Below are 19,157 nucleotides of genomic sequence, written 5' to 3'. Positions count from 1 at the left end.
TTTTTCCCTGGTCAAACCCAGATTAGATATTAGTGACGGCTCCTTCTCTACCACTTCCTGGAATATATCCATACCTGGTGTGCGGAAATTTTATTGGATAGTATTATAGGTTGGTTATATTAACCTGTTGTTTGTTATAGTAAACTCATGCTGGTCAATTATTTCCGGAGACCCGAATCCCTCCCTCTGAAGATCCTCATGACACAATAGAGACTGTTGTTCTCTAAATGTTAGTTCAGTATACATGTTGCTAACTGGTATATCCCTATTCGTGTCGGGGGTCCCCAGAGGGTGGGGGTGAGACAGAAAAAACCTTTTCAATGTCAGGTTTCTTATAAACTTGTTAATATGTAAAATAGTGGAAAACGGGTCAAAGTTAGTGGAGGGCACAAAATTCAAATCTAAAGACAGCACATTACATTGATCCTCTAGCTTTGTCAGGAAGAGGGTGTCATGTACTATATGTGTTGCATTATTAGACCCTGCTGTGAAGAGGGGTTTCTTCATGGGAAAAAAAACCTTTAAATTCCAACACTCCATATTGGATGATTGAAGTTGTGGTGCATCCTCTGTTTTTGGAACACCCTTTTAAGTTCCATTGATGAATACACATTATGTGAATTTCCTGCTCCATTTACAGTATCCATTATAATATCTTGCAGGAATAATGCTTTTTGAGATCCTGGTTGCCCTTCTAGTCGGGGCGCTCCTTTACTATTTCCTGTTTAGAGGAAAAGATGAGACCTTACCCATGGGAGATGGCTGGTGGGGCGCCGGGCCAAGAAAAGGTGACGAGAGTGAAGAGATTCATCCCTTTAAAATCGAGACGTCTGAAGAAGAATTGAAGGTAAGATGGTCCTGATGATGTCTGATCATCTTTTACTCTTTACTTGAAAAATCTGAGCCTCTTTTTATATTAATTCCCAGGTAGCCACCTCAAATAATTCACTGACTGATCATATGTATCCTTCTGATACAGACCTTTAAATCTCCTGCATAGATATGGAGTTGAATGATACAATTCTGACTACCTGCAGCCACCACTAGAGGGAGCTCACTATTCCATTTTTGCAGCAAACTCCAAAGCTCCCTCTAGTGGTGGCTGTAGGTAGTCAGAATGTAATTCAGTTCTATTTGTACGTAGGGTTTTGGAGCTCTGTACCTGGGCCTATATGATTTGGGCTCCTCTAATCCATTGGTTCTTTCACAGGATTTATTCCGCCGCATTGATGAGACCCGTTACGCTGAGCCTCTTGAGGGCAGCCGCTTCAACTATGGCTTCAACTCCAAACAGCTCAAGAAAGTGGTGTCTTACTGGAAGGAAGGCTTTAACTGGAAGAAGCAACTGGAAATCCTGAACCAGTACCCACATTTTAAGACCAAAATTGAAGGTACGGGCTCTTGATGGGTCTTTGGGGGTTGACCGGATCTTCATCTCTTCTAGAGAGAGATTGAGGTCACAGTACCGCCATACTCATGGGGTTTAGTCTTCAGCGCAGATGCGCCGGTGGCCCCCTCCAGTCCTTGTTTATAGGCTGCCATTGATTATATGCCGTAGTGCTCATGTGACGTGCTCTGCTTCCTGCCAGTAAGTATGAAATGTGACGGCTGAGGCCAGTGGTTGGCTGCAGCAGTCACCTCATTGCTGATGGTCTCCAGAACGTCTGCAGTGGGCCAGCAGGGGATTAGAGGTGAACACTGTCTGTCTGTAAATGGAAACATCCTTGTATGCATTCAGCTGCCGAATACCTGTACAGACGTAATACTTCTCACAGCTGAGAGTTTGTTACAATGCTTGACTATCCTCCATGAACTGAACAGCCAGTGCGGACTGATACATTGTAACAGATTGGAGGGCCCTTGTATAACATTGATGGTTCCAGGGCTGCTTCTAAGGGGCCAACGAAAGAAGAGGTGCCCAATCAAGTCACCCAGTCTTTCTCCATGGGAACCTGCATAGGGGGTTGCCCCTCCATATTCACATATAAGAGAAGCAGAAAGCAGCCTGAGATGGGTCGGAGAATCAAGATGACCTAAAGACATGAGCGAGCTCCAGCATGGGGCCCGTTTTGACCTTGCCATGGGGCCAACCTCTTTGTCTGCCCCTCTCCTGGGTTAATCATATGCCAGATATAGAAGAACTCTGCCCCTCCTCCTTACTGGTGTTTTGTCATAGCACCACATAGTGGTGGAGGACTCGCATAGCAGTTCTGCAGTGTGAATTTCAGAAAACGATGGCCTGGCCCTTTAAACCGCGATGACCGTACATGTTCTATCATGCAGGAGATCCATTATCTCTGAGCTCGTCTTCCACACTGCGGTTAATGAGCGCAGTGTAATCAGTGTGCTCCTTAATTATCTGTCATTTCTGCCCTAGTTTCTTACCCTGTTCCAGTGGGAATATCACACGTGGGAAATGTGTCGATTTTTAATTAAATATGATTTCCCCAGAATTAGTTAGAGAAGGACTCCTGGAAGTAGACCAGACTTAATTAAGATTAAAACGGGCGTGCTTCCCCGTCATCTCCTTTGATGTGTATATTTGTTAGATTTGTCACTTACTTTTATCTCTTAGGAAAATCTAAGGCAGCACCGTCCCAAATATAAGCAGAAAAAGGGGTGCAACTGGCCCAATATGGATAGAAGCCAATCCAGATAAATAAGAGAGAAAAATATCAAAAATACTTTATTTACCCACAAAGGTCATGCGACGTTTCGGCTCTATAAAAAGTACATTATAATTACATGATGGTGAAATGCAAACAAATCAATCAGTGATTCGTGATCATATTAGACATAACTCGATAACCAAGTACATCCATGATTACGTTGTGTATCAAAATTCATATATAAACATATAATTAATATCCATATCATTAGCGGTGCCAGCTGTAATCAATAATACAATTACATTGTATTACATTGTATTGTACAGTGACAATAAAGGCATCTTATCTTATCTTACAAAGTGCCAAGTGCTCACTAGATTGGTGATGCAGACGGAGGGTGAAGGAGGAAATAGAGGATGAATGGCTGACATCCATGTTGACTCGTGCAGTCCGGCGTGCCTGAAGCGCAACTGCGCATGTCTGAATGACGTAGGAGTTTCTCCGTCGTCGTCATACTGCGCCTGCGTCTTTCAGCCCTGATGTCAAATCGTCCATTTTGGATGCGGGTAAAGTCCACTTACTGACCGGCGCATGCGCACAAAGTGACAGTTAAGTCTGGTCCACCACAGGATCAAGGTGGTGATAGCACGTATCCATGCCATATAATAACACCATAGGTGGCTAGGTAGGATCGGATAAAGACTATCACAACGCAATGGAAGTGGAGCCCCCCTCCGTGACCACAGATCAACTGCGCATCTACACGTTGGTGCAGGGTCGCATTGCATCAATGATCATAACCCACCTGTCGCCACCTTTTTTTAAGAGGGTTCTCCTCATCACCACCTGCCATGTGAATACCAGACCGCAACCGTAAAAAACACTAAATGTAAAAAGATTTTTATTTTTTTTAAACTGACATCCTCAACACGTTATGACCGCACGTCCTACACGAATGCAGCCTCGGACTTCCTCTCTCCATACTCCGTGGCATACCATCTAGGTAAAGAAATTAAGATGGAGAAAGAGAGACAGTGATTAAAAACTTGAAAATTCATAAAGAACATGTGTTTTTGTGTCCATTTATACACCGGTACAGTCGACATCATAATGCGCGGGCAGAGGGCAAGCCAAAGACCTAGCCCACCCCAATTTTGTAGTCTACATTCAGACCATGCGGTTTATATATAGATCCATTTTAATTCCCTTTTTGCCACCTCTCCTAGGCATTGGTACAAAATCAATGAAGCAACATTTCAGATCTTTTTCTGTAGGTTTAAAAATTAAAAAAATGTTTTGACACTGGCAGGTCAAGTCGTTTTTTTCCTTATGCTAAGTCGGTGGTTATTAAGACGTGTTATTATCACCGACACAAAGCAAATTGCAAGGACATACAATTACATAAATGACGTAGCTGGAATCGCAGGTCAGATAGCGTCGTATCTCATGTGCGGCTCCAGTTTGCGGGTGCACAAAGGTTTTACCCTCGAGAATGTATTTACAGTTAACACATGACAGACACGGGAAGCAACCAACACGACTGCCGGCCAGTGTCGTCTGTCTTACTAGAGTCCCCACATCAGCCCTAACCAGCTGGTCCTTAATACTCCTGGACCTGCGGTAGGACATAATGGGCGGAGAGTGAAATTCCTCAATTGTGTTATGGCACCCCCCAGTATATTCCAATGACGTCGAATAATGTTACCTATTTCTAAACTTCGAAATAAAGGGGATCCTAACCACTTGCGTTTGTTGTATTTTCCTTTTAAGGGAAGTCGTCCCTACTAAGTCTCCTAACTAGTTCCTTTTTCTCGTGTAATAATTTAGTTGGATAACCTCACTTCTCAAACGTACTCATCAACGTATCCAAAGTACTGTCAGCTGCCTCGGGGTCTGAGACAATGCGTCTAGCCCTTAGGAACTGAGAATACGGTAGGGATCTCGCCATAGATCAGGGGGGATTGCTGCTATATGTCAATAGCGTGTTCCTGTCAGTTGGCTTGGCAAACAATTCTGTCTGCAGCTTGCCATCTGACAGGATCACGCGGGTATCCAAGAACTGCATCTGGGTGGGGGAATGCACTAAGGTGAATTGGAGTGCGTTGTCGGTTCCATTGAGGAATCTGTGAAATTCAAAGAGTTGCTCAACACTGCCAGTCCAGACGAGGAAGATGTCGTCTATGTACCGCCACCACGCCCTGACATTTTGGAAGTGGTGGCTTCCATAGACAACATTCTCCTCAAATCGGCGCATGAAAATATTGGCGTAGGTTGGGGCCACATTGGACCCCATCGCTACGCCCTGTTCCTGCATATAATAGGAATCCTGAAATGGGGAGTAATTATATCTCAAAACAATTTCCAATAGAGATGTGATAAATTGTTGAGAATGACAAGTGATGACGTCTCTAGCATATATGAAACCGCAGCCAGCCCCTGATCTATTGAGATGTAGAGTGAGGTGACATCAAACAATGCCAATGTCACCCCCTGTACACCTACCAAATCGACCATCCGCAGTTCGAGCAGAAAATCAGAAATGTCTTGTATGTAAGAGCTGCGTAATACCTTGTCAAGGAAAATGGCAATATGGCTGAAAATTGATACGATGGGGCGGCCGGGTGGATCAATGAGGGACTTGTGGATCTTAGGCAACACATAAATCACAGGAGTGACTGGATGCGTTACGGTAAGGTAATCCACAAGCCCCTCATCGATGACCTCCCGCACCCAAAGCACCGGTTAAAACATTTTTGATGAGCCCAGCAATTTTGAACTTGGGATCAGAATCAATGTGCCTGTAGATGGTGTTATCACCCAATTGCCTCAGAATCTCGGCAATATACTTGTGGGTGTCCAACACGACCACCGCACCGCCTTAATTGTAAGCTCGGGATCGTGTTTTAATTCATTAAGGGCAACCATCTCGTCAACAGTCACATTTGGATGACCAAAGGGTTGTTCAGAGTGTGTCGTTCTCAATCTCTGAATATCCGATTTAACAGCAGCCATATATGCCTCAATTGCAGGCTCATTGAGAACAGGATTAAAATTGCTTTTAAGTGAGAGATCGAACATGCCAAGAGATAACGGACGGGGGCTCCACTTCCATTGCGTTGTGGTAGCCTTTATCCGATCCTACCTAGCCACCTATGTTATTATATGGCACGGATACGTGCTATCACCACCTTGATCCTGTGGTGGACCAGACTTAACTATCACTTTGTGCGCATGCGCCGGTCAGTAAGTGGACTTTACCTGCATCCAAAATGGCCGATTTGACATCAGGGCTGAAAGACGCAGGAGCAGTACAACGACGACGTCATTCAGACATGCGCAGTTGCGCTTTAGGCACGCCGGACTGCACGAGTCAACATGGATGTCAGCCATTCATCCTCCATTTCCTCCTTCACCCTCCGTCTGCATCACCAATCTAGTAAGCACTTGGCACTTTGTAAGATAAGATGCCTTTATTGTCACTGTGCAATACAATGTAATACAATGTAATTGTATTATTGATTACAGCTGGCACCGCTAATGATATGGATATTAATTATATGTTTATATATTAATTTTGATACACAACGTAATCATTAATGTACTTGGTTATCGAGTTATGTCTAATATGATCTCGAATCACTGATTGATTTGTTTGCATTTCACCATCATGTAATTATAATGTACTTTTTATTTTTTTTATTTGATTATTAATTGTAATGAAGTGAACACACATGGTTTGTAATTTAACACTATGCTATATATGTTATGCATTTTGTCTGTACACACTGCTTGAGGAAGGCGCCTGTATAGAGCCAAAACGTCGCATGACCTTTTGTGGGTAAATAAAGTATTTTTGCTATTTTTTATCTCTTGGAGTGCTGCCCATTTTTTCATATTTTTATTTATATATATATATATATATATATATATATTATAATATAATCTCTATATATATTATATGTAATGATGCAGATAGATCCCTTTCTGTGAATGTGATACTAAATTATACTGTCACTTAAAGGGGTATTTCCATCTAAGACAATGGGGGCATATTGCTAGGATATGTACCCATTGTCGGATAGGTTCAGGTCCCACCGCTGGGACCCGCATATATATCGAGAACACATCGGGGAAGGTGGTGGCCCGGAGGACCCTGGGTTTCCTCAGGTCCTGCCACCACCAAGCGCTCTCCCCGTAGAAGTGAATGGGAGCGCACCTCGCATGACCGGCCGCCGCTCCCATTCCCTTCTATGGGCCCGAAGGAAATAGCTGAGCCAGCGCTCGGCTATTTTCGGTGACCTAATAGAAATAAATGGAGTGCGGCTGCGCATGCGCAGTGCGTCCTCCACAACTTTCACAGGGCTCCGTTCTCATTATCTGCACCTATTGGACAATCAGGGCATATCCTAAAAATATGCCGCCATTGTCTGAGATGGGGAAAACCCTTTTAATAGTTGGTGGGGGCACAGACGCACACCTTTTAAATGTCTCACTGTTCTGATCCCGTCTAGGCTTGCAGTGAGCATGTGACTGCTGCAGCCACCTCAGAGGTCTTGTGTGCATGAACGCCGTCTGACCACTGCAGGTCCATTTGGGACCAGAGCGGCGAGGCGTTTAAAAGATAAGTAAGGGGTTATCCTTCATTTTAATTGCCTGACAGCAGGGGCTATAAAAAGAAAACCCTCAGAATTGTCCTTTAAATCTACCTGGCGTGCATGTTGATTTCAATGGGGGAGAGAATTAGGCACCGTTGGACCCCTGCGCCATATGACATAAGGAGGACATGATTTAGGAGGTGCTGACAAAATCAGACAAGTTCTGACTGTGTTTGGGCACCTTTTAGAATGAAAGGAGTTGTCGTTTTTTTTTTTTTTTTTAGAAATCCTATTGTATTATAAGTTCTCTGGTCAGGAACCCGGTCTGCGGATGAGAGCGGAGAGCAGTTACAAAGTGTTTCCCGTTCTGGAGGACCTGTCGTGTTCTGCATTGTACAGACAACCATTGACTAGAATGGACGCTGTGTAATGCTTTATTTCCCCTGCGGAGGCGCTGCAGGAAAATTGAACACTTACTGCCAGGTTTCCTCACAGATTAGAGCTTATCGATTGTGATCCCAGCAGGGAAACCTTGTGATCAGCTTATTGTCAAGAGATCCTTCTAACAAGTAGAGATTGTCCAAAGCAGTGAACCCCTTTAAGTGCTTACGTCACACTGTGCATTCTCTTAGGGGTCTGACCGCCACTGATCCGATGTACCGGCATATCTATTGGCCCCCATTAGTTCTGATATGTCCATAGGCACCACCTCGGGATGTAATGTAAGCCGTACATTATCTTCTCGTGTGTCTTTTCCAGGTATCGATATCCATTTCCTCCACGCAAAGCCAAAAAACCTTCCGGCTGGCCGGAGAGCTAAGCCCATCATCATGGTTCACGGCTGGCCCGGATCATTCTATGAATTCTACAAAATCATCCCCCTCCTTACGGATCCTGCCAGCCACGGTCTCAGCGAAGAGCATATCTTTGAGGTGATCTGTCCATCTATTCCTGGATATGGATTCTCAGAAGCCTCCCACAAGCAAGGTACAGTATGTATAAGAAACAGTGGGAGGTCCCTAGGGACTGCTCGACCACCTTCAAGTGACCGCTACTTAAAGGGCATCTGTCAGCAGTTTTGTACCTATGACACTGGCTGACCTGTTACATGTGCCCGTGGCAGCTGAAGGCATCTGTGTTGGTCCCATGTTCGTATGTGCCCGCATCGCTGAGAAAAATTAAGTTTTAATATATGCAATTAATATAAGCCTCTAGGAGAAACTGGGTGTTGCTGTTAAACCTAGAGGTGCAGCTCCTTCTTCCACTGCCGCACCCTCTGCACTTCGATTGACAGGCAGTGAACGAGTCATTACACTGTCTGACCCTGTCAATCAAAGTGGAGAAGGCGCGGCAGTTGTAGAGAGAACTTTGCCTCTAGGTGTAATGGCAATGCCCCTGTTGTTCCTAGGCTTAGGCACGATGGAGAAATAGCCGTATTTCTACAACCCAGAAGCTAACAACTATAAGCCCTGACCTTAGGGTTTCCTATTCTCTAACTAGAAGTTGTCATGTAGAGCTGCAGCACGGTCACGGTCACTGGGTCTACACGCCGGCTAGCTCATACTAAGCATGCTTATTCTCTTTCTTTGCCTGTTTGCTGTTACTATACTCCTGTGCTCACACCCCTCTCACATGGGAGAGATGGTTTGATTCAGTGCAGAGGCTGCTGTAATCACAGGTCTCTAATTAATTAGCAAGTTTGCTCTACGGACACTGTTTGCTTTAATTCTTTCATTTTCTCTCACTTTCTGCTCCTGCAAGCAACTTCAACAGGGAGAAGGTAAAGGGATTCAATCATTTAACTCTTTTCTTACTCTGTCCTACACTGAAATTCAGGGTGCAGCCTGCAAGTAAAGGTAACCACTAAGCAGCAGGACCACAATTTTTTATTTATTTTTTTTATTTTTTTTTATTGTAGAGGAGAAAGTTGAAACTAACGGTCAGCATTTTAAATTCGACCACACATACTAGGTAGCTTTTACTAATCTACTCCGATATCGAAAGCTGGTCATCCCCTATAAGCCTTGCTATGGTTCCCCTATTATTAGGTATACAGGTTCCCATGTCTCGTTCTTTCAGGATGTGACTCTGCTGCTGTTGCTCGGATCTTTTACAAGTTGATGCGGAGGTTGGGCTTCCAGGAGTTTTATGCGCAGGGAGGGGACTGGGGATCGATGATCTGCACAATCCTTGCACAGATTGCTCCCAGGTAAAAGAAGAATATGAATAATGTTATATTCTACTGTTTTCTACTTCAAAAAAATCTTAATAGGTTTTTACTGATTTAATTTCTTAATATATTTTAATAGTAGCCAGTGCTTTATTTTTCCAATATGGACCTTCAAATGTCCTGCGTAAAATTCTGACTGCCTGCAGCCTCCACTAGAGGGAGCTTTAGGAGTTGACCTGCGTGTCGATTTATACATTAAAATTAATAATAAAAGTGTATGCAGGGAGCTCCCTCTAGTGGTAGCTGCACATAACATGAATTTTATCATTTAAAGGGGCTTAAAAAACAAATGGCTGACAGAACTGTATTCAAGAAATAAATAAAAAACGCACACACTTTTCAAAGCGGCCTCTGTTGCAGTGCCACGGCCCCCGGCATTCACCGTCCAACCGGAATTGGTCACAGGACTGGCAGTGACGTGCATTTCTTTCTTGGACTGCTGAGACCATTGGTTGGCTGCAGCAGCCTTGTGACCAAGAAAAGGTCCCCATCACTTGTGGCCAATGGGAACTGCATTTCTCAGCATTTTGTCCTCTTCGGTGCATTGTGCCTTCATGTGGGAGGGGTAATGATAACTCCAGTGCAGAAATGGGTAATAAAAAAATAAAAGAAATACTGCATCACTGAAGAGTATTTTTGATGACTGTGATCTTTACATATCTTGGCACTTGCTGCAGGTTATGCGAGTTCATGTTCCCTGACTAACCTGGGAAAGGGTCGGCCCAGTCATCATAGGGCTTTATATATGCAATCCAATCTCACAATGAAGGCTGTCCTTTTTATAGGCCGAAGGTAATACCTAATCAACTCTACAAGAGAGTATTCGTATCACTGAGGCAGGAGGTAGATAGCGGCTCATGCCTCACTGGTTACTATGCAGTTTCTTCATGTTGCATTCTTAGGAGCAGGGGTTACGATAAAAATGCTGTAAACACCCGCTGAGTGTACATTACTGAAAAATGTGCGGGCACAGCTGGTCCTCATTAAAGAGACCTAGGAAGGTTTAAAGGGGTTCTTCAGTTTTTTTAAACTGATTATCTAGCCTCTGGATAGATCATCAGCATCTGATCGGCGGGGGCCCCCCCCCCCCCTCCCAGAACTGCATCTAAGCCTTCTCCTCCAGTCAATGACTGAGGATCAAGAACCCAGATAGGTTGCTCTCCGTTTTGGATTGGTCTTTGGCTAATAAGCAAATTTGCTCGCTAAAAATTAAAAAAATAAATAAATAAAACAAATTACATTAAAAAAAAAATGAAAAAGCTTTAGTATATTTTTCACATATATTTTTTTTTTTCCCCCATAGCAATGTCAAGGGCCTGCATCTCAACATGGTCTTTGTGTCAAGTGGCAGTCTGTCGGTGGTGCTCTCCATATTTCTCGGTCAGTGGTTCCCAGGGCTTTTTGGCTTTGAGCAGGAGGACCTAAGGAGGATGTTTCCCTTTGTGAAGAAGTTTTTCTATCATACTTTGAAGGAGAGCGGCTACATGCACATCCAAGCCACCAAGCCCGATACTGCAGGTGAGGTGCACAGTCATCGTCCTTATTACCGGATATAACAGACACGAGGGGTTTCTTCCTGAAATACTGCCACTCTTGCCAATAGACTGTGTTAGGTATTGCAGCCCCATTCACTTGAATAGGCTGATTTTACCCAGGAACAGCACCACCCCTGTGGATAGGCAGTGTGTGGCATTGCAGCTGAATCCTGTTTAAGTGAATGGGGCTGAGCAGCAGTACCAAACACAGCGTATTTAAATCAGCTTTTGCAGCCATGGCATGGCACCTACTGTATATTCAAGGTACACGTAATGTCAGGACATCATACATGAGGGGTGTACTGAATCATTTCTTAATATATCTTTTTAAAGAGTTTTATCTTGGTTATTTTTCTGACACACAGCTTCACATCCGCTATATAGGCACAGACTTTCATGATACAAATCTTACTGCAGTCACCAGCAGAGGGAGCTCAGGAGCTATGGTTTTATATAGGACTCAATGATAACACCGTATGCAGTAGGCTCCGCAGCTGCTTCTAGTGGTGACTGCGAGAAGTCAGGATCATAAAGCTTTGTCTATGCAGGTGCTTTGTATCTCTGTATTAGAAAAATGGAGCTCCTACAGCTATAAACTACACCGCACAGCAGAGCCGACAGATCCTCTATACTACACCACACAGGAGAGCCGACTGATCCTCTATACTACACCACACAGCAGAGCTGACAGATCCTCTATACTACACCACACAGGAGAGCCGACAGATCCTCTATACTACACCACACAGGAGAGCCGACAGATCCTCTATACTACACCACACAGGAGAGCTGACAGATCCTCTATACTACACCACACAGGAGAGCCGACAGATCTTCTATACTACACCACACAGGAGAGCTGACAGATCCTCTATACTACACCGCACAGGAGAGCTGACAGATACTCTATACTACACCACACAGGAGAGCCGACAGATCCTCTATACTACACCACACAGGAGAGCTGACAGATCCTCTATACTACACCGCACAGGAGAGCTGACAGATCCTCTATACTACACCACACAGGAGAGCTGACAGATCCTCTATACTACACCGCACAGGAGAGCCGACAGATCCTCTATACTACACCGCACAGGAGAGCTGACAGATCCTCTATACTACACCACACAGGAGAGCTGACAGATCCTTATACTACACCACACAGGAGAGCCGACAGATCCTCTATACTACACCGCACAGGAGAGCTGACAGATCCTCTATACTACACCACACAGGAGAGCTGACAGATACTCTATACTACACCACACAGGAGAGCCGACAGATCCTCTATACTACACCGCACAGGAGAGCTGACAGATCCTCTATACTACACCACACAGCAGAGCCGACAGATCCTCTATACTACACCGCACAGGAGAGCTGACAGATCCTCTATACTACACCACACAGGAGAGCCGACAGATCCTCTATACTACACCACACAGCAGAGCTGACAGATACTCTATACTACACCACACAGGAGAGCCGACAGATCCTCTATACTACACCACACAGGAGAGCTGACAGATCCTCTATACTACACCACACAGGAGAGCTGACAGATCCTCTATACTACACCGCACAGGAGAGCTGACAGATCCTCTATACTACACCGCACAGGAGAGCCGACAGATCCTCTATACTACACCGCACAGGAGAGCTGAAAGATCCTCTATACTACACCGCACAGGAGAGCCGACAGATCCTCTATACTACACCGCACAGGAGAGCTGACAGATCCTCTATACTACACCACACAGCAGAGCTGACAGATCCTCTATACTACACCGCACAGGAGAGCCGACAGATCCTCTATACTACACCGCACAGGAGAGCTGACAGATCCTCTATACTACACCGCACAGCAGAGCTGACAGATCCTCTATACTACACCGCACAAGAGAGCTGACAGATCCTCTATACTACACCGCACAAGAGAGCTGACAGATCCTCTATACTACACCGCACAGCAGAGCTGACAGATCCTCTATACTACACCGCACAGCAGAGCTGACAGATCCTCTTTACATATAATATTTCCTTTGTATCTGGAATCTTCTGCGTCTCGTAGATAAATGACATCCATATGTTTTGCTGTTGTGTGAGGGGAATGTTTGCACTTAGGGGATAAATATATTTTACATCACGTTTTCTACCTCTGGATATCCAGCTTCTCCTGACGCCATCTGTCCTGTTGGGTTTGGTGAAGCATCCTACACATTATCTGGCGCTGTGTTCCTTGCAGACATCCCACCTCGAGCGTCCTGTGTGGGACGACATTTTAATACGGCATATGTTCACTATATGAGGGTATGAGGTGTAGTGTAAATCACAGCGCTCACCATTTACTACTCTGCTCTGGGGGAGAGTTATCAAAACTGGTGCAAATGAGATGTGCAGGTACTCGCAGCCACCAACCGGGTTCTATTTCTGGTTGGGAACTGTCGTAACATGCTGGAAGTTGTAGTTCTGCACTTGTAGTTTATACTAGTCGCTTGGGACACACTGGGAGAGCCACAAGGTGCAGCTGCAGTGTATGCTGGGAGCTGTAGTCCCCTAACAGCTGCAGAGTCACAGGTTGGGGATGTCTGCGCTTCTAAATGTCATGCTGGTAGTTATAGTTTTTCCAGCTGGTGACGTGCCTCAGGGTGCAGGGGTCAAGCATGCTGGGAGTTGTAGCAGCTTGAAGGCCTCTGGTGCGGCTTATGGTGTTTGCTGGGAGTTGTAGTTGTAGAACAACAGGACGCAATGTCAAAGGGGCACAGTTTAGAGACCGTTGCACTCATTATACCTTGTCAGGGCATACTAGGAGTTGTAGTTCTTGCGGCTGGAGACCACAGTACTACAAGGTGCCATAGTTTATATCGGGTTCACTTTAAGGCAATAAAAGTCCCCCCCCCCTAAGCCGATAATTCCTGAACGCTTTCTTATTCTTCAGTCTACATGTATAGCGGGCAGGCCACGCTCGGTCAGTGACGCCAGCGCCGTATCTAACGGGTTGTCACGGTCTTGAATGCAGGTCGAGGATCTGATATCTTAGTCGCGACTCTTTCACCTAATTGCAAATACATTGCTCAACGAGACTTTGATCTGTTTCTCAAACGGCATCTGCTCCTGTTTTAAAGCCAATTATTAACTAAATAACAGGGGAATAAACCAAGTCCTCGCTGGCAGCCGCCGGTATCTAGAGAAGTGCAGCGTGTGCCTACTTATAATCCAGAAAATCCAAAGATTACGTGTTCTCCATGAAGCTGCAGGATAGTGACCGTACCGACTTAAAGGGGGTCCTCCTATCCATTAGTAACGGGGCGGTGGTGGTCGGAGTTCAGCGCCTGCTCAGCTGAATGAAGGAGCTGCCATGCTCAGGTCTGTTCATTGCTTATCAGGCACAGCGCCATACCTTCAGTAGTGGCTGTGTATGGTATTGCAGCTCGGTTGCATTCACTTGAATGGGACGGACCTGAACAAATAGTAAAGCGCCGTGCCTGCTGAGCGATGAAGCGAACTCTGCGGCCCCTTTAGTTATGAGATTGTGGGGGTTTAAGGGAGTCGGATCCCCTCCAGTTAGATATTGATGGCATATCCTACTTGCTAAACGATCGGTGTTGTAACGGTGGAGGACCCCTTTAATGGCTCTCATTTCACATCCCCCTGCTGGAGTCAATCCCTGCTCTCTATTCTTGGTGCACTTTGAACCAGTGAGATGCCTACCCCTCTCATAGCATGCAGTCTCACAGACACATCTAGAGAGAATCTGCAGCTGCATCTCCCCACTCCTTTCCCCATACAGTTTATTTTTTTTTATATTTTTTTGGGTAGAGTTGACTTGGTTAGTTTTTATTTTTAGATGTACCCAGATACAGAAATGTCCAGGCAGCGGCTCAGTACGGTCTTGTCATGTCACATGCATGTCCACAAGAGAGGTTTTCTGACAATCATATCCACCCTGAAGAATACTGGCACTTCATCAGCTACACCCTTTATTTGCTGGCTTACTTATGTTAACTCTTAAAGGGCACCTGTTGGCAGACTCAACTATATTAAACCATTTATACTGTCGGGTAGGGTTGACCCTGCTGATTAAAATGATACCTGTCTTATTAAAAGCAGTGGTGGCATTCCAGAGAATAAAAGACTTTGTGTTTGTGCAGATTATGGCATCAGTGCACTGAGGGGGCGGGGCTTGGCCCCTTGGTGCACCTCAGCTCGCCAGTGCTGGCCACGCCCCTTGGTGCACTAAGGCCCTCCTCTGCGTAAAGAATAAAAGTATTTTTTGTTGGGAATGCCACAACCGATTTTCACAACATAGGTATTATTTCAATCAGCAGGATCAACCCTACAAGGTGGTATGTCTAGTTTAATAGGGTTGATAATACCGACCAGTGCTCTTTAAAAATCTGTTCCTCCCTTGCAGGATGTGGACTAAACAGCTCTCCTGTGGGGCTTGCTGCTTATATTCTGGAGAAGTTTTCCACGTGGACCGATCCTGACTTCCGTGACTATGAGGACGGTGGCCTGGAGAAGTACGCAAAGATATAATAACTTTTAATTTTTCAATTTTTTTTTCCTGGCTGGTAGCCATGCAGTGATTTATGGGGTTTTCTGGGAGTTCAATATTGATGGCCTATCGTCAGGATAGGTCATCAGTATCAGATCGGTGGGGGTCCGACTCCCGACACTCCCGCCGATCAGCTATTTAAAGAAAACACTGCACTCTCCATTGAGCACCGTGGCCTCTTCCTAGGCCAGTGACATCACATTTATCGATCACATGACCTACGAGCAGCTTAGTCTCATTTAGGCCTCATGCACACGACCGTTGTCCCGTGTCCGTTGTTCCATTTTCCGTGATTTTCTGCAGACCCATTGACTTTTAATGGGTCCGTGGAAAACTTGGCTAATGCACTGTTTGTCATCCGCGTCCATGATCCATGTTTCCAGTCCGTGAAAAAAATATGACCTGTCCTATTTTTTTTCACGGACAACGGGTCCGTGAAAAAACGCGGAGGCACTCAAGATTGTCGTCCGCATTCCGTTTTTTTCCTATCATTTGCATGGCAAACTTGACTTAGATTTTTTATTACTTTCCTTCATGTCTGGTCATCCTCCAAAAATTAAGGAAGACACACGGAAACAAAAACAGAAACGGAACAACGGAATCTCGTTTTGCGGACCGAGAAAATGTGCATGAGGCCTTAAGTGAATGGGCCTAGGCTGCCATACCAAGCACAGCCACTATACAATCCACGGCGCTGTGCTTGGTATGATATGAGGAGGCCGCATATCGCATCGGAGTCTCGTCGGACCCTCACCGATCATATACTACCGAGGATAGGTCATCAATATTTTACTCACGGAAAAGCCCTTTAATTCTTTGTGGAGGGAGTGCAGTGACTGGCTGACCTGTGTAGGATAAGAACGGGTGTCACCATGGCTCCTCGGCTACTAGGGTGCAAAACACCTGCTTATTAGCGCCCCCCCCCAGTGCATGGTGGGCTGACAGCCTTCTTTTTACAGTAACATTTCTAAGCCCCACTCCCTTTGTTAAATCAGCAATCACAATGGAAGCTTCTTTGTAGTTATGGACCTGGCACCAGAAAATCATTTTTACAATTACATTCAATGGTGGGTAAAGGGTCATAAACTAGTGAATAGTAAACTTAAGAACCCCTGCCAGACAGCTGCTGCCAAGGCAAATAAAACCGAAGGATAAATGACCTGCACATGATGGGAATATAGTTTTATCTCTATGTAAATCAATAATCTGACTGTGCACAGAATATTGTGCAAAGATTTGGTGTTTAAGACTGGACTGGACTGGGCGCTGAGGTTGATGACCAAAAAGACCACTGGTGCCAATAGTTGGGCAATCGGAAGCTTGGACACAGCTCTGTGTAACTCTGATATCACATTAATTACCATATTTATTTGTGCTTGTCGTTCCATAAATTGCACCTCCTTCAGATAGGTTAAACGGTGGTTCTCCGATTTTATAATTACTTTTTTTTTTTCTCACCCCCATATATTGTTTTTTTTGCCCCATATACCCTTTTTTTTCATGCCAGTTCTTTCCTTCCCCCGTTCTCAGCATCACTGCATCCTGGCAGGATGTTTACATACAGAACTTCCTGTTTTCCGTTTTCTAACCAAACCCAGCATGCTTTGCTCTGCAATGTTTCTCATGGCTTTTTCCGTCTACCACGCTGTTCCCTCTGAAGTAGTCATGCCCCCTACACCACCCCTTTCCAATCAGCAAGTCCTAAGAAACATTACAGAGCAAAGCGTGGTGGGATTGGTAAGCATACCCAGCAGGAAGCTGACGAAAACAGGAAGTTCTGCATGTCAACATCCTGCCAGGGTGCAGTGATACTGAGAACATGCAAAGGAAAGGGCTGACATGAAAAACAGGTATATGGGGCAAAAATATGCAGTGTTTGGGGGGTACTATGAACAGATAAAAAATTTAATTATGAAACTGGAGAACCTCTTTAATGACCTTTCATGTCTCACCGGTTCTTGGTCTCTTCCAGAAAATACACCTTGGATGACCTTCTAACCAACGTCATGATATACTGGCTGACCGGCTCCATTGTGTCTTCCATGAGGCTCTATAAGGAAAACCTTGGCAACGGACTTGGCACGGCCAAGCATGACAAGTATGTAACGAGTGATGTCATTGGTGCGTTCTCAGGGCATATACCCCAAAAAGTATAAGATAGTGATGGGGCATTACATCTTCAGATGACCCCTTGTGATGTGTCTGTCACTATAAAAAAAATATCGGGGTATTCAATGTCTACCCCTCATGCTTTGCTGAAATGCTAAGGGAGAAACTGCAGCTGCTGCCTATTTCCGCTGTCTTCATTACCTGCCTTTAATGTCTTCCAGATTACCTGTCAAGGTCCCAACTGGAATTGCTTCCTTCCCAAATGACCTGCTGCATTGTCCCCTCTTGTGGGCCAAGCAGAAATTCCTCGACATCGTCTCCTATAATAACATGCCGCGAGGAGGCCATTTTGCAGCCTTTGAGGAGCCGGAGCTTCTGGCTAAAGATATCCAGCAGTTTGTAAGGAAAGTGGAACAGAAGTAAAGACGCCCCCAACACTAGATGACGGAGGCAGAATGTATCGTCGCTGCTGCGGGCCGTACACTGAGAGCGGGCTTCTGCCCTCATAGCACTTAGATAAGTTTGTGTATTTTTTGTAGAAATTTCTTCCGTAAAATAAAAACATATTGTCAGAGTGATGAGCCTTGAAAAGAGGTCTTTAAGTTTGTGGCCTCTGCAGAGTAGCATGCCGAATCTGGAAGGTGGGAGGTATGAATTTTGCAGACCGAGAGATAAAATAAGGACATCTATCTTCAGCTGTGCCAGACACGTGCCGCCATATAAGCTGCATGCCCTTAAATACAGCACAAGCCAGGTGCAGCCATATACACTGTATAATGAAAGCCGCATGCCCCATATACAGCACGAATCAGATGCCGCTATATACTTTATATAATGAAAGCCGAATGCCCCCATATACTGCACAGGGGTGCACCTAGCCTTTCTGCTGCCTGAGGCGAAAACTGAAACGGCGCCCCCCCCCCCCCAATGCCAATTTCCTAACCTAACCCCTTTTTCCACGATGGAAGTGCTCATTGCCCTTCCGCTGCCCCCCTCTTGCCCCTACCTGGTACTGCCTCACCTGGCCTCATTGGTGGTGCACCCCTGCCCTTATACAACTATACAGTGAATGCCCCATGGGTGTTTCTCTCCCAGTTTGTGTATGGAAATGTTTTAATTTTTAAGCAATGTTCCCTACTGTCCAGATACTCTCCAGATATAATATAATGAAGTCTTAGGTTTTCTTCTTTCACACTACAACTCCCAGCAGTTCTGTCTATTGCTGATATACATAGACCAGGCAGATACTGTCTCTGACACAGTTGACATAGTAGTGGGCGCCCTCTAGTGGATATATGTGCTAATTGCCTTAAATTGACCATTCTCTGCAGTGGAAAGATAGTGGGCAACCATTTGTAATTTGCAATTCACTAAGCGGCAGATTTACTATTCTGGGTTCGTGTTTCCTGCATCTTAGACAATAGCGAGCAAAATACTGAATACAGATTCCTATTTCAGCCACCATTGTCTTATATGAATAAAGTGCATTGCTACTATAGGAAATTTGCCAGTTGGTGA

General features: G+C 45.1%; 1 protein-coding gene across 3 annotated transcripts in view; it reads left to right on the top strand.

The window, feature by feature from the left end:
- EPHX1 (epoxide hydrolase 1) overlaps positions 1-18,212 on the top strand; it is a 37,791-nt gene extending 19,579 nt beyond the window's left edge. For all 3 annotated transcript variants that reach the window (XM_044290251.1, XM_044290252.1, XM_044290250.1), the window contains exons 2-9: positions 663-847; positions 1,211-1,391; positions 7,964-8,191; positions 9,284-9,413; positions 10,738-10,952; positions 15,387-15,495; positions 17,503-17,628; positions 17,861-18,212. In XM_044290251.1, the coding sequence (XP_044146186.1) occupies positions 668-847; positions 1,211-1,391; positions 7,964-8,191; positions 9,284-9,413; positions 10,738-10,952; positions 15,387-15,495; positions 17,503-17,628; positions 17,861-18,062 (1,371 nt within the window). In that variant the 5' untranslated portion in view covers positions 663-667 and the 3' untranslated portion in view covers positions 18,063-18,212. The remainder of the gene's footprint in view (positions 1-662; positions 848-1,210; positions 1,392-7,963; positions 8,192-9,283; positions 9,414-10,737; positions 10,953-15,386; positions 15,496-17,502; positions 17,629-17,860) is intronic.
- The last annotated feature ends 945 nt before the right edge of the window (positions 18,213-19,157 follow it).

The sequence above is a fragment of the Bufo gargarizans genome, chromosome 4 (genome assembly GCF_014858855.1).
Source record: "Bufo gargarizans isolate SCDJY-AF-19 chromosome 4, ASM1485885v1, whole genome shotgun sequence".
Classification (NCBI taxonomy): domain Eukaryota; kingdom Metazoa; phylum Chordata; class Amphibia; order Anura; family Bufonidae; genus Bufo; species Bufo gargarizans.
The sequence above is the reverse complement of the archived record's forward strand: the minus strand, read 5'-3'. Positions and strand labels throughout refer to the sequence as shown.